Here is a 12,948-nt window from a genome sequence, read left to right as displayed (position 1 = left end):
AGGCTGTTTTCTTATGAGTACCTGAATAGTTAGGAGCTTTACTCTGCAAAATCCTCTTTATTCATTCATTCAACAGAGGCAAGTAACTTCTGCCCACCCCCTTTAACTAGTTTAACTGGTTTAGGGTGTTGGGGTTTTAAAAAATCTCTGTGTGATATGACCATGTAACAACACTGCTTTATTTTCATCTAGAACTTAGCAAGAAATTACCTTATCATATTTTTTAAAATTGGATTTTAGCGTCATTTTGACAAATTGAATTTTTGATTAACTCCTCGTTCACCTCCTTTTCAATGAAATCTTGGGAAGAAATTAAGATTTTAACTTTCTATTAAAAAAAGTCCATATTACTAATTTAATAGGGAGATTACAAATTGCATTAGCCCCTTTTTTGTTTCTTTATGTGTCATTTGCTTTGCCTTTATTGGACTTTTTTTTTCCTTCTTTTTATTATGCCTGCTTATTTGGGCATAATTATGCACTTGATTAGTGTGACTGAAATCACTGCATTAGACAGAAATTCACAGATCTTCCTTTCCGTGAAACAAGTGAAAAGGTCCTATGAACCCTCAGCTTTGTTTACAAATAGACCTATAAATGACGCCTACAGGAAGTTCATCATTTATAGTGAAGGGTGCTATGGATAAACAACAACTATTCACATAATGGAAGATTATATTGTATTAATTACTGGGACTGTGTTACTTAGAAAAGCTAACCTTTGAATACTCGGCTTTAATATTGGCTCTGATGCATTTAGTCTTACTTCTGGAAACAAACCATCTTGACTGTAAAGAAGAAAACATCCATCCAAGACATTCACCCCCTCACAGAGGAACGTGGCTCATAATGGTTTATGTTTGAGAAAGCTCTAGGGACCCAAGAGCATGGTCTTATTATGGGCAACACTGGGCAATGTGCACAGTAGGAGAAGCCAATAGCTAAAGCCTGCAACTATAGTCCAGTCATAATGAAACCAAGCTATTCTTTGACTCTTTCTTTCTCAGACTGCAATGAGGCACTCTTCCAAAACACCATCCAGCTCCGGCAGAAGTGGTTAGAAATTGAGGAAGCTTTAGCAAAGGAGAAGAAAGTTGCTGCTAACCTCAGAAAGAAATACAATGCCTTAGCCCAAAAGGTATTGTAGTGTTTTCTTCTCGGCAAGCATCAGCTGGCTCCATTACAGTGAAAATGTGCTAATCATTTTGGCTAAGATTTTAAAACAAAATCTTAACCCTTTGAGAGGCCTCATTTTAGGTAGAGGTATCTGTGGTAGCACAGAGGCGGGAGGCAGCTCAGCATGGGTCACCTTTCCTCCTGAAAAGGGTAAATCTAGATGGTCCAGCCTTAGCCACTGTGAGGCTGGAATCAGGTTTTAGGTCTAGTTGCACCCCAGCTGTCTAACCACCATGCAGCAGCAGAGACTGCATTCTCTGATTCACAGGAAAAGCCTGGTGTGGCCTGGCCTACCCTCTATGCATGTGTATGGGGACAGAGAGATTAAAGAATACTTGTCCTAACACAAATGCAGGTTAAAATAAATGCATAAAAATGCTATTCTTGCATTTATTTCTTTTGCTTTTAGTTACTTTCTTTTGCTCTTTGTCATAGTAATCACTCAATAAACTCTCTCGGTGCAAGTTTTCCTTTCAGCTTTTTCTGAGCTCCTGCATTCATCAAGACATTTGACTTATATTAACTCCAAAATATCTTAATTTGAAGGGTTATCCGGGATAGAGAGAGAGTTCTGCCAAAATAGCATTATGCAAGTCTTGCTTTTATTGTGTCTCAAAAATGTTCCATCAAATATGCTTAACTTACAAAAAGCTTTACTAAGTGCCAGCTGCCACATACTCACCCTGGGGTCTGACATTTGAGTCTGAATTGTTCTTTTCTCATGCAGAATCAATAAGCATTTCCAGGCATAACCTAATAAAAAATATCTTTTAGGCTCTGTAGATCTAGAAGTGTTTTAGACACTAAACAAAGCAGCTGTCTCTTGATACATACAGGGCTTCTCTACTAAGGAGACATTTATAAGCTTACATGTGTGCAGAGGTACTCGGGGTAGAATTTTGCTTGAGTACGTTGATGAGCCTTGGGTCTGCCTGTGAAACTCATCTATCAGAGTATGTAGGAAAAAAAAGAGCATTTTTTTTCTATGCTTCTTTCCCTTTGGAGCAGGAACTCTAACACAGAACCTTGCGGTATTTGAGTACCACAAGATTTTTGTTCGTCCACAATTTGTCCTTCTGCAGGCAAAAGAAGTGGAAACCAGCTTGGACACAGCAGACAGGGAACTGGATACCTTTCAGTGGGAAAAGCAGCAGAGAATGAATGATCTATACGTAGCCGTGCCTTTGAAACTCCATCAGGTAATTCAAGATGTCGTGCATCTGCATCTGCAGAATAGCCAATGTACATCTAAACAATGGTGTTACTGTTCTTTGGGGCCCTTAGTTCCTGATTCACCAGAGTCTCCTGGGAGTGAAGTGTGCCATTAATTGAACTTCATGCTGCTATTTCCTCTGGATTCTTTCCCCCCTCCCCTTCTCCCATACTGACAGAAAAGACGCAAGGACAGATAGGCCAGCCTAGTGCTTAGTCTTCAAGTGTTTTATAGGTTAGTCATGGGATTTTCTTTCAGGTCCATACTCACTGATGCTCTCTTGGAAAAAAAACACCACCCCAAAAAACAAACCAAAAAAGTCCCCAAACTATTTAAACTCTTGGGAGTATTGCCAATTTAGTAATGCTGTATTGGATGCAACGCATTCATCTGCACATCCCTGTGAACACAGGGATGATAAGAAGGAAACTCAAGAGACTACTGTTATTTCCTCTAGGCTGAATCTTGTCCTCAGAGAGAGAACAAGCCTGTTCTGGCTTATATGCCTCTAAGAACAGAGAGACAACTTATCTTGCCTATCTCCCTTCTCCTTAAAAAGTTGGTAATTAAGACCAACAAGTCTAAGGCCTGACTATGCAATCCTGCAGCTCCTGGATCATTCAAAATTACAGTTGACAGGGAGTCCCTTACTCCCCTCTTCCTCCAGGTGCCATAGAAGGGTAGACATCTTTATACGTATGCAGCCATCACAGCTCTAAGTAGTCTTTGAGCTTTGCTGAGTGGTAGCGATTCCCTGACCCAAACTGTGAGCTGTGCCCACACTTACTATTGCCTCACTCATTAGTTCTCTAACACTCACACCTTTGTTATCCAGAGAGATCACCAGCACCCTTCATAAGTCAAGTCAGCCTTGCTCGTGGCTGTTTCTTCCAGGTGGAGTACTTGATTAATGGGGAGATGCCCAGTGACTTCTCCCAGGCTTTGGTATTTACCAACCAGTCCTTAGAGTATCTGCAGAAGAGAATCGTGGACCTACATAATGAAAAGCTAATGCAAAGAGAGATCTATAAGGCGGCTCAGGAGCAACATAAGCAGCTTATCCAGGACAAAAAGGAGATGGAGATAACAATTCGACGTGAGTAACAGAGACTCTGAACAGCACAGCATACTAATGCTCATTCTGTCCCCCTCACTTGGTGTGGGTAACTCACCAGATGTCTGTCTTTACACTCACATAGATGTCACAGCTGGTTACTGCAGAAAATCAAACAGAAAGAGCAGATCAAGCGGACTGTTTTGATGAAGTATTGGTAGTATTCTCCAGCACTGCAGAGTCATTAGGCTGTGTAAAATCATTTGGGAACTTGGTATAAGGAGAGTTGACTGAGATGAGACACTGGAAGTCAGGACACATGATTGCTATTTCTGGCTGTAAACCAGAACTGCTAGGAAAAAGTACTTTCCCCAAAGCTTTTTTGGCAGTTTCCTCCTCTGTGTAGCACAGAAAGAATGAAACAAGCCCTAATCAAAACACCTTCCCAAGGACCAAACCCAAAGATGTGTCTAGCACCACCAGACCTCCAGAGGTCCTATACGGCCTTTGGTGAAGGAGCAGGTTACTAGAACTGCCTTAGAGTATGTTTTAGTCATGGTCATGGGCAAAGACAGGTGGCAACATTCAGTCGTGAGCTCTTTGTGAGCTTGTGTGAATTACTTATTACAGAGCAAATACCAAAGAGCTCAGACAAAGAGCTGGGGTTAAGGCAGAAGTTCTTACTAACCAATGAAAGACAGTGCTGCCATTTGTGTCCTACCCCTTCTGTTAGAACTGGAAGAGAAGTGCAATTACCTGATGATGAAGAAGTTTGGCAGGCTGGTTGATTTTGAAGCAGTTCAATCATACTCCGTTAACATACGCGTGGAAGAGTTGGAAGTGCAAATAATGGAGAAAGAATATAAGCACTCCCAGGAACTCAAAGAGTGGGAGGTAAGGAGCAGGAAAAGAGCGTTATGATGATCTGTCATGGTTTCATTTCTCTGGGACTGAACAGTTACAGTAAAATCTTTTGTGAACATGTTCATGTTTGGGGTTTTTTTTCAGTCATCATTAATAGACAGTAATGTCCAGCTCTCATTTCCTATCATCATTCCTATCTCTGCTCCAGTTGCTGATGCACACACATCCTATTTTTCATGGAGGTAGTTGATGATCTTTTTATGTTACTTTCCTCAAATGCATCTTTCTGCTTCAGTCCCTGTGTGAAGTTCTTCCAGTGCTTTCCTTTGGTTTCCAGCTGCCATTCAGCACCTACTGCCTCCTCCCGCCACCTTCATCAACAGAGTACAGGGCATCCCTGGCTCGTGCCTGCAGCACTGGTCTGTGCAGTCTGAAAAGCTCATGTCTACCTGGTGGGGCCTGTGGCTCAGCTGCTACCATGCAAGTCGGAAACACTCTTATGCTGCCCTTACAGAAGGGCAGATATGGAAGTATGATGTACCTAGTGGCTTTCTCTTTCCCACACCTTTGCCTGCCTAACTGCTTTACCTACTTAGGCATTTGTAACATGAAATAAAAAAATAAATAGGTGACAGGTTGCACTAAAGGTACTGTGGGATCAGGTGGTGTGTGCAGGATCAGTCTCTTGTTCACCTCACTTCTGTGACACTTACTTATGTTGCACCTAGCATTTCTTCCTCACCTTTTTGTCCTCTTTCATCCCACATAAACCTTTTATACCTTTCTAGAAAAGAATCTCAGACCTGAAGCAGCAGCTAATGAAGCTGACAAAGGAAAACAGCAGCAAGCTGCAACAGCTGAACCAGTTTTGTTTTGAAAAGCAGCAACTTGAAACTAAGCTGGCTTCACTAAAGAATGATGTGGTAAGCCTTTAACCGCTGCAGGTTTGGGGCTGTTCAGACATGGGTAAGGGGTCGATCATCTGGCCTTCACCAGCTCTCTGGTCTCGCGTCCTGCTCTGCTGTCAGCAGTTTGGGCTAATATTGCCTAGTGGCACAGGCTGAATGGCTGCCCCGGGTCTTGTAGGAAGGGAGATGAATTAACTGATCCTGAAGCAGGCCTTACCTTTGCTTCTCTGTAATTTCTTACTTAGCTGCTTTCTAATATTGAAACAAATCCATCTTACTTCTAATTAAAAACCATCTTGTGGCAAGTCAAAATTATCCTTTTGTTACACAGAAATGGCCAAATGAACTAAAGTGTTTTCTTTGCTCTCTATTACGGAATTGGGCAGCCACCTGTGACAGTCTGAGTCCAAGTCAGTATTCCGTCACTCTGACTTGCAAGTAGTTCTAACTGAGAAGTGGAGAAGCCATGGAGCTGTGCTGCCTCTTGGGAAGCTTCGCTTTCCCACTTGAAATAAACTTCACTGTTTATTCTCCCATGTTTTATAGGAGCTATTTTTTCCTCTCCTTACAGGGAGTAGAATTTCGGCACACCCGAACTACTGACATCAAAGATAAGGCCAGGCTGGAGTCACGGCTCAAGCGCATCACTGGTGACACAGCCCTCCTAAGACAAGAAATCAGTCTTCTAAACAGAAAAGGTGGGTACTGAAAAGAACTCGCTGTCCTTAGAAAAGATGGGTGCCTCTTTCTACAACCTTCATCACCGCAGGACTCTGAGACACCAACTGCATCATTCCCTATTCTTACACCAGAAATGGTAACTAACAGTCCAAGTCTCCCTTGAAAATGGATGTAGTTAACTGGGGCAGTAGTCATACCTGGAAGCGTGAAATGAATTCCTTTGGCTATACAGGGGTTTAGTTTTAATGGGTTGTGTTTGTTTCCCCTATCAAAATATGGCTTTAGTGAAAGATATGGAATAAAGAAATGGAAATACAACTATTAAAGGCTGTTATTGGTCTACCGCAGAGATTTGCCCAGGGCTAATGCCCTATCTGTGTGTGTCTGTTCTTCACGTGTGTAGCTGTTGAAGGCTGGATATGAGTTTTGCATGGGCATATAGAGTTTTGGTACCTTTCTTCTCAAAAATGGTAAAAGAGATCTGCCTTAAGGGTGCCTTTTTTATTGCTGAACATCCTAGCAGCAATGGCACTTCTCTGCTGACTCAGCTAGTTAGGGTCAAGGGAAGTGCCATTTGTTTGGGGAAAGCCAAGGGACCTTTATCCTCAGGGCCTATAGTGCTCAGATGGGAACGGAGCCTATGAAATACTTTCCCCCTTGCCTCTGTAGCAGTGGCAAACTGCACTGCAGTGCAGGAGGGGGTATTCACCTGGCAGGAGGAGGGTACAGCAAATGCAAAGAGCCTGTAATTCCCCTGGCTTTAGCCTGATCAGAGTGTATGTTTTCAGGTTTTATTCTTTTTTACCTCTGGCATCTGGTATGGTGGCAGTGTGTGATCATTTACAGCACTTACCCTGTCTTACTGTGGAAACTTCCTTCACCCCAAAGCGGAGGGGTTGTGTTGCACTGTTAGCCCAGTGCACAGTTTTTCAGGGCACACAGGGAAGCCTGGGGCTTGTTGCTAACTTTTAAGTAAATAAGAGTGAACAACCCGAAGCTGCTCTTGCTCTTCCTCCCCACTTCCCCTGTGTTTTGCCGCTGTGTTTTCACTCCTCTGTCTGGTGTACACTCATCCAGGATCCAACCCTATCCCGGCCAGGCACAAGAACTGCCCCTGCTGGCCCCAGCACAACCACATGAATGGCACTTGTGCAACCTGCCTTTCCAGTGGGTCTCTGTGAAGGTGCTGAGCATCCCGTTTCCTTCAGCGGAAAAGCCCACCCTTGTCCACAAGGCTGGGATGCTGAAAGCTTTTGAAGCTGGAAAACCACAGGATGGGGGATAAGGAAAGAACATTTACAGAGATTTGCATGTCTATCTGCCTCTCTCCCCCCCATCCCCAAACTCATGCAGTCCTTGGAGATAAATGAAACTTTCCTCTAGCTGTGCTCCTCACTACAAGTTCCACATCACTTAACTGGTGCAGGCAGCAGATGTCCCTCTTCTCCTGAGCTCAGCATTAAGAACATTTTTATCGGTTGCTATCTGGAAAACTGTAGCTGCAGGAAAATGTCCCCTTTCCCCAGGTGTTCTGCTTGCTGTACGTCTGCAAGCAAAGAGCAGGTTCATTCTGTGGCAGGATTTAGCATACAGCCAGCCACAGAAAAGACTAAAGCCTTTATTTTAGATGTTAAAGCGTGGGTTTGTCTTTACAGATACGCGTCTGCAGATGGCGTGTATGTGAAGGGTTGTCTAAGATGAGCAGGCAGAGAGCATAACTCCAAGTCCATTCACAGGAGTGTGTTCCTGGGACAAACCTTCCTGGGACCTTTTTGACAGCATTACCCTTCGTGAAGCCCTCACTGCAAGAGGGTGCTAGATCTTCATGATGGCAGCTCTGTTTGCACCCATGTCCTGTGATGTCTCTTGTGCTGCTGTTTTCATCTTTGCTCTGATGAACAGCCTGGTGCCAAGGAGAGCTGCTGCTGTTATTTCCTGGACCCTCCTGTGACCTTGCTCAGGATGCCTTCTGTCTCCATAGCATTATAAAAGGCACATATACATCTATATACAAGTGCATAAATATATAAATAGGGGTGTTATACAAAAATAAATACCCATTCTCTTTTTCTCTTTAGAATAAATCTTTTGCAAAAGGCAGCTTGGTCCCTAGCTGGCAGAAGAATGAGTCTCTAAGGGCCTCAGTGGTGGCGGGCTGCTGTTCAGGTGTCTTGGTAGGTCCTGACCCAAAGAGGAGATCGCTGGATTCGGGGGATGGAGATCTCCTCTGGGCTGGCAGCAGTCTAGTCTTTCTACCTCTTCAACTGGCACTAGGCCGAGGCAGCAAGGGCTTCCTGAAAGGGAAAAGAGCAAGAAGTTATTACAATGCATAAGGAAATGAGAGAGTCTGGGGTAGCTTTCTTGTCAACAGTCCACTCTATGAGGATAGGTACTCTGATCAAAGAGGAAGAGCTGCATTCAGAAAGCCCTGGCTACATGGGAGTTTGATCCCATGCTTGCACACCACAAGTCTGATCCACACTACAGGGCTGGATCAGTGGATCATGTTCTAGGGAGATGGATTCACGTAATTTTTCAGGGACCTTGCTGTTTTACTGGCAGTCTGGAAAATGCAAAATTAAGAAGGACTAAAGGACAGTAGCTCTGCAACTGGAGTTGGGTGTGTGCCCTTCCAACAACATACAGGGAAAGCTTTTGGAGAAATGTATCCTCTAAAACTGACTGAGGCAATTTACACTCCCCAACTGCTAGTATGGTCCTTCCATGCTGTTGTGTTAAAATCGTACTTGCTCTGCAGAAGCAAGCATGAACAGAGCCATCAGAAAGGCTCTACAGTGAGACTTCTCTGCAAGATCAGCCTGAAACAATGAGATGAAACAAACACAGAGTTTTCCAGACCACTGACCTTGGTGGAACAGGGGATCCCGTCGAGCATCCAGGCTGGGGCCTCCCACTTTGCTGCTCATCACTGGATGATGGAGACCAACAAAGTGCTCTTGAAGGTGAGGACAGTCATCTTGCGGCTGAAGAAGTTGGTGAGTGGAGTCATCTGGGAGATTGTAAAGGAATGAGCTGTCTTCTGTTCTTGGGTTGGGCAACCTGGTGAGGCAGACAAAGAGGTTTAGCACTATTAACAGATCATGGAACCATAGAATGGTTGGGTTTGAAGGGACCTTAAAGATCATCTAGTTCCAAATCCACTGCCATGGGCAGGGATCTTGCCTCCTTGAAAGATAGGACCTATGTAACTTCTCTGCCAGCTGCAGAGAATGAAGTAACATAGAGCATTCCTAATGAGGGAAAAGGAGAAATTGGGATGTGCTTGTAGGATGGGAACGAGGCGATGGGACCTGTTATCCATGATTCAACACCTAATGAGTGCCACAGGAGTTGGGAGGAATACCTCCTCCCGGGCACCACAGGAATAATGACTTGATGTCTGAACGGCGAGACACAAAGCACCCACAACTGGATCCTGGCCAGGTTCTGGGGCAGCTGCTTATCATCATCCATTCATAGATGTTAGCTTCTCTCACTCCACTTTTCAGTCTCCCACTTAGGAGCAGAGGGAGGAAAAGGAGGCAGGGGGAAGTATGTCTTGGCCATCTCTACAAATAAATTATTCCTCCCTCAAACCCTAAGAGAAACAAGCTATGTGAAGAGAATTTAGACCAAGAAGGTCTATTTCTGGAGCATGGACTCGATTCCCAAGTGAACTGGGAAAGATGGGAGTGTGGTGAGAGCAAGTTCTTGCAAGCATATAGTCTTGTGGGTCCCACTGGATCGTTCCACACTCCCCTTCCACAAGCCAAGACTAACCTGGAGGGCTGGTATTCTTGCTGGACATTCCCGTTTTGGAGCACTCTCGCCTGCAGCAAAGTGTTGGTCTCCTCGTGCGACTGGAAGGAGAGAGATAGATTCTCAGCAGAGCAATGCCACACAGCAGCATTAAGAAGCAGGTGTTGATCTGGGAGCCAGACCCCTGGGGCAGGCTGCTGAAGCTCTTACTACATAGGGCAGGGAAAGCTGTAACTTTCTTTTGCTACAGAGGACAGTGGAATTAAGCACTGAAAAACTCACTTCACACTTACTGCTGAATCAAAGGGGATGATGATAACCAATTTATAGTGTTGGCTGTGGCACTTGGCCTGTGTTACTATTTGCACACCAAGCTCTCAACATGGCCAGTCCCTGTGAGCTCCGCTCAGGAGAAACAGGAACCATTCCTCTAAGTGTAGCCTTTGCTCACTGTCTCCTCCATACTTAGAGCCACTGCCCCAAGAAACCACCTCTTCACCAGTGTTTTGGAGACCTTTCTGTTCCTCCCATGTCTCAGACTCCACTGCAAAGGGGAAATCTCTTTTAAGAAGCCAGTCTTGCCACTTGTACATGCTGCAAAGGGTGCCAGACATGTCTGCAGAAGCCCTCTCACTGCAATATCCAAGCTCACGTCAAACCAACTTTTAACCACAGGTATGGACATACCTGTGGCACTTCATCTGGACTGTACTCTCGGGGCTTGGTGCTTGCATATCCCACTCCTGCAGAGGGGCAGATGCCATTCAGATGTGCCCCGTTGGCATAGGGCTGCCCGTTAATATAGGGATGTCCATTGGCACGAGGAGCAGAGATGCCCCTCAGAGGCACCATGGTGTACTGGCAGGACGAGACCAGCAGCCCAGCTCCTGGGAAGCCCATGTCAATGGTTTGCTCTGCAGAGGGAAAGAAGAGGAAGTCTGAGGACAAAATCAGAGGTAAGCTTGAGCTTCTTGAAGCTCAGCAGGGCTAATGTTAGGCTGTCCTATCAGGCAGCTATTCTGGCATCCAAAGCATCCTTTGGAGAGAAGTGGTGGAAAGGGGGCCTACATGAAAGTAAAGGGAGTGCCTCTTTCCCCCATTCTAGTCCCAGGGGTCCTTCCCAACAAGGTAAGTAGGACAAGGGACAAACAGTGGCTTTGTCTTTATGGGGTTCGACAGGACATTTGAGACTGCCCTCTGCCTACCCTCCCCTCGCTGCCCAGAATGTGCAGCCTCACATTTTGGGTGTTTGACCCAATGACACCCAAGAGCAGAGATAACCCACAGGGCAGAGCACATCTTGTAAATCTCAAGCAAGAACTCTTACTCTGCTTGGACCAGGCTCTCCAAAGGCAAAAGGGGATGAAAGCCACGATGAGGAGTACGATAGAGCCCAGCACAACGCCTACAATCAAGTACGGCAAGTCGCTGGAACGGGCCACCATGGCTCCTGCCCCCAGGCCACTGTGTCCACCACTGAGCGGGGGATGCTGCTGGGGGGGCACTGTGGAGGGTGGAAGACGACCCGGCAGACCAAGGGACTTCCGAGCTGCAAAGGGAAGAGCGAGCGAGCATTAGACACAGGCATGGCGAGTGGAATAGCAGCCCGCTCCAGGCATGTCTATGCTGCTGGGGAATGGACAGACTTCTATTATGGCTTTAAAGAAGTGCCCCTGGATGTCAGAGGACTTCCTAGGCTATTGCATACTGCAGTACAGACGAGTCTTCTGTGCTTGGTTTACAGAGCTGCCAGACTTTTGGGCTGCTAAAGCAAAAGGAAAATAGCTTCTCCAAAACATACACTCGGACTTAATGCTGTTCCTATCATGACAGTGCAGCTTCTTGGAAGACAACATGGGCCCTGCTTATAACCAAACAGGAGTTTGGCACAGCAAGGGCAAGTTAGCCCTTCTGGTTCCAGTCACCACCTGTGTGACACTTAGGAAAACAAAAGGTAACTACTACATCAAGGGAAACAGTGATGGACCCTGCACAAAAGGTCTGCGGCACGGGTGTATACACATACCTATCAGCAGCATCAACAATCTCTGCCTCTCTTCTCCCCAGTGCTGCCTCCATCACCTTGCCTGACCTTGGATGCCACATGGTGAGGCAGGGATGGTACTTGCCTTGCTGTGCTCTCACAGCTGCAGGCAGGGAAGGCAGCATGCAGCGCTCTCAGAGGTGCCCTGTGCAACTGCTTACCTTTGGTTTCACAGATCATCACGTTGCTGAACTCGCTTTCACCACCCTCGTTGAAGCATTGCATCTTAATGTCATACGAGGTCTCTGGCTGCAGGTGGCTGATGGAGTGCCAGTACCGATCTCCTGAGGAGGGAACAAACACCGTGCTGTTGGCTTCCTCAGGGAACATGCAGCTGGCACAGCTCTGCAGCAGTGCTAGGTAAAGCAGGCCTGGACAGCAGCAGCTGAGCCTTTTGTGCACAGGCTCCTCCTGGCTGTCTACTCTTCCAGAGGGAAGCAGCAGCTGGGACCGGTCTCTCAGAATCTCTTACCTTCCACCACATCCTTCTTGTAGTCACTGTCATTGTCACTGTCAGTGGGGCGGTAGTAGATGTAAAAACCATGGATGGGAGTGTTGTTGTTGCTGGCTGGGATATACTGCAGAGAATGGGAGAGCAGACATTAGCAGATACCTGTGCTCCGTATGGTACCAGGTGAGGAGCAGTTGCCATAAATGGGATGGGACAGGAGGAAGTCCCAGCAGGGGAAACTTCCTTCTGTTGCCACTGGTTTGCATGGTAAGGGCTTCCTTCCAAGAGCTCAGTGCTATTTTGTAGTCGCACCTTGCTTCTCAAGTAACAGACAAGCCATGAGTCTGGTCCTGTCACCCTAAGCATCCAGTACTCTGCTCCCTCTCAGCAACCACAGCCAATGCTTCAGAGAAAAAAATCCTCAACAGCAGCATCTCAGCCGGCGCAAGGGCAAGCAGACCTTCACTTGGACTCCAGCAGGCTCATGGCTTCCAGACAAACTGCTTCTTGCCAGGAACCAGTGACCCCAGGAGTCTTGTGTTTTTGAAGACAGCTCTGATCCTCCTCCACCCAGGGCAGGACTGTCCCAGCTTCGTGTGTTCTTGCTATCTTTCACCCAGTGTTTATCAGCTACTGTTTGTGTTTAAATAAACAGCAGTGCCCATCCTGCCCTGTAGCAATTTCTGGCTAGAAGCAGCTGGGAGAGAAGAGGGTAATGAACCCCTCTGACGAAACCCTAAGCTGTTGAAAACACTTGGATCTAGGCTTGTGATCCAAAAGATCCTGCCCACTCCTAAA

General features: G+C 46.0%; 2 protein-coding genes across 3 annotated transcripts in view; one reads left to right on the top strand and one right to left on the bottom strand.

Annotated features, from left to right (window-relative positions):
- CFAP44 (cilia and flagella associated protein 44) overlaps positions 1 to 6,245 on the top strand; it is a 42,738-nt gene extending 36,493 nt beyond the window's left edge. The window contains exons 29-34 of the mRNA XM_030477390.1: positions 1,008 to 1,138; positions 2,259 to 2,375; positions 3,284 to 3,485; positions 4,177 to 4,337; positions 5,096 to 5,230; positions 5,787 to 6,245. Coding sequence (XP_030333250.1) covers positions 1,008 to 1,138; positions 2,259 to 2,375; positions 3,284 to 3,485; positions 4,177 to 4,337; positions 5,096 to 5,230; positions 5,787 to 5,924 — 884 coding nt within the window. The 3' untranslated portion in view covers positions 5,925 to 6,245. The remainder of the gene's footprint in view (positions 1 to 1,007; positions 1,139 to 2,258; positions 2,376 to 3,283; positions 3,486 to 4,176; positions 4,338 to 5,095; positions 5,231 to 5,786) is intronic.
- A 1,249-nt stretch (positions 6,246 to 7,494) lies between these two features.
- BOC (BOC cell adhesion associated, oncogene regulated) overlaps positions 7,495 to 12,948 on the bottom strand; it is a 55,634-nt gene continuing 50,180 nt past the window's right edge. For both annotated transcript variants that reach the window (XM_030477332.1, XM_030477333.1), the window contains exons 13-19: positions 12,172 to 12,277; positions 11,861 to 11,983; positions 10,983 to 11,204; positions 10,343 to 10,569; positions 9,677 to 9,756; positions 8,763 to 8,956; positions 7,495 to 8,190 (exon numbers count right to left, since the gene is read on the bottom strand). In XM_030477332.1, the coding sequence (XP_030333192.1) occupies positions 8,006 to 8,190; positions 8,763 to 8,956; positions 9,677 to 9,756; positions 10,343 to 10,569; positions 10,983 to 11,204; positions 11,861 to 11,983; positions 12,172 to 12,277 (1,137 nt within the window). In that variant the 3' untranslated portion in view covers positions 7,495 to 8,005. The remainder of the gene's footprint in view (positions 8,191 to 8,762; positions 8,957 to 9,676; positions 9,757 to 10,342; positions 10,570 to 10,982; positions 11,205 to 11,860; positions 11,984 to 12,171; positions 12,278 to 12,948) is intronic.

The sequence above is a fragment of the Strigops habroptila genome, chromosome 2 (assembly GCF_004027225.2).
Source record: "Strigops habroptila isolate Jane chromosome 2, bStrHab1.2.pri, whole genome shotgun sequence".
NCBI classification, from domain to species: Eukaryota; Metazoa; Chordata; class Aves; order Psittaciformes; family Psittacidae; genus Strigops; species Strigops habroptila.
Note: the sequence above shows the minus strand (reverse complement) of the source record. Positions and strands in the feature narration are given on the sequence as shown.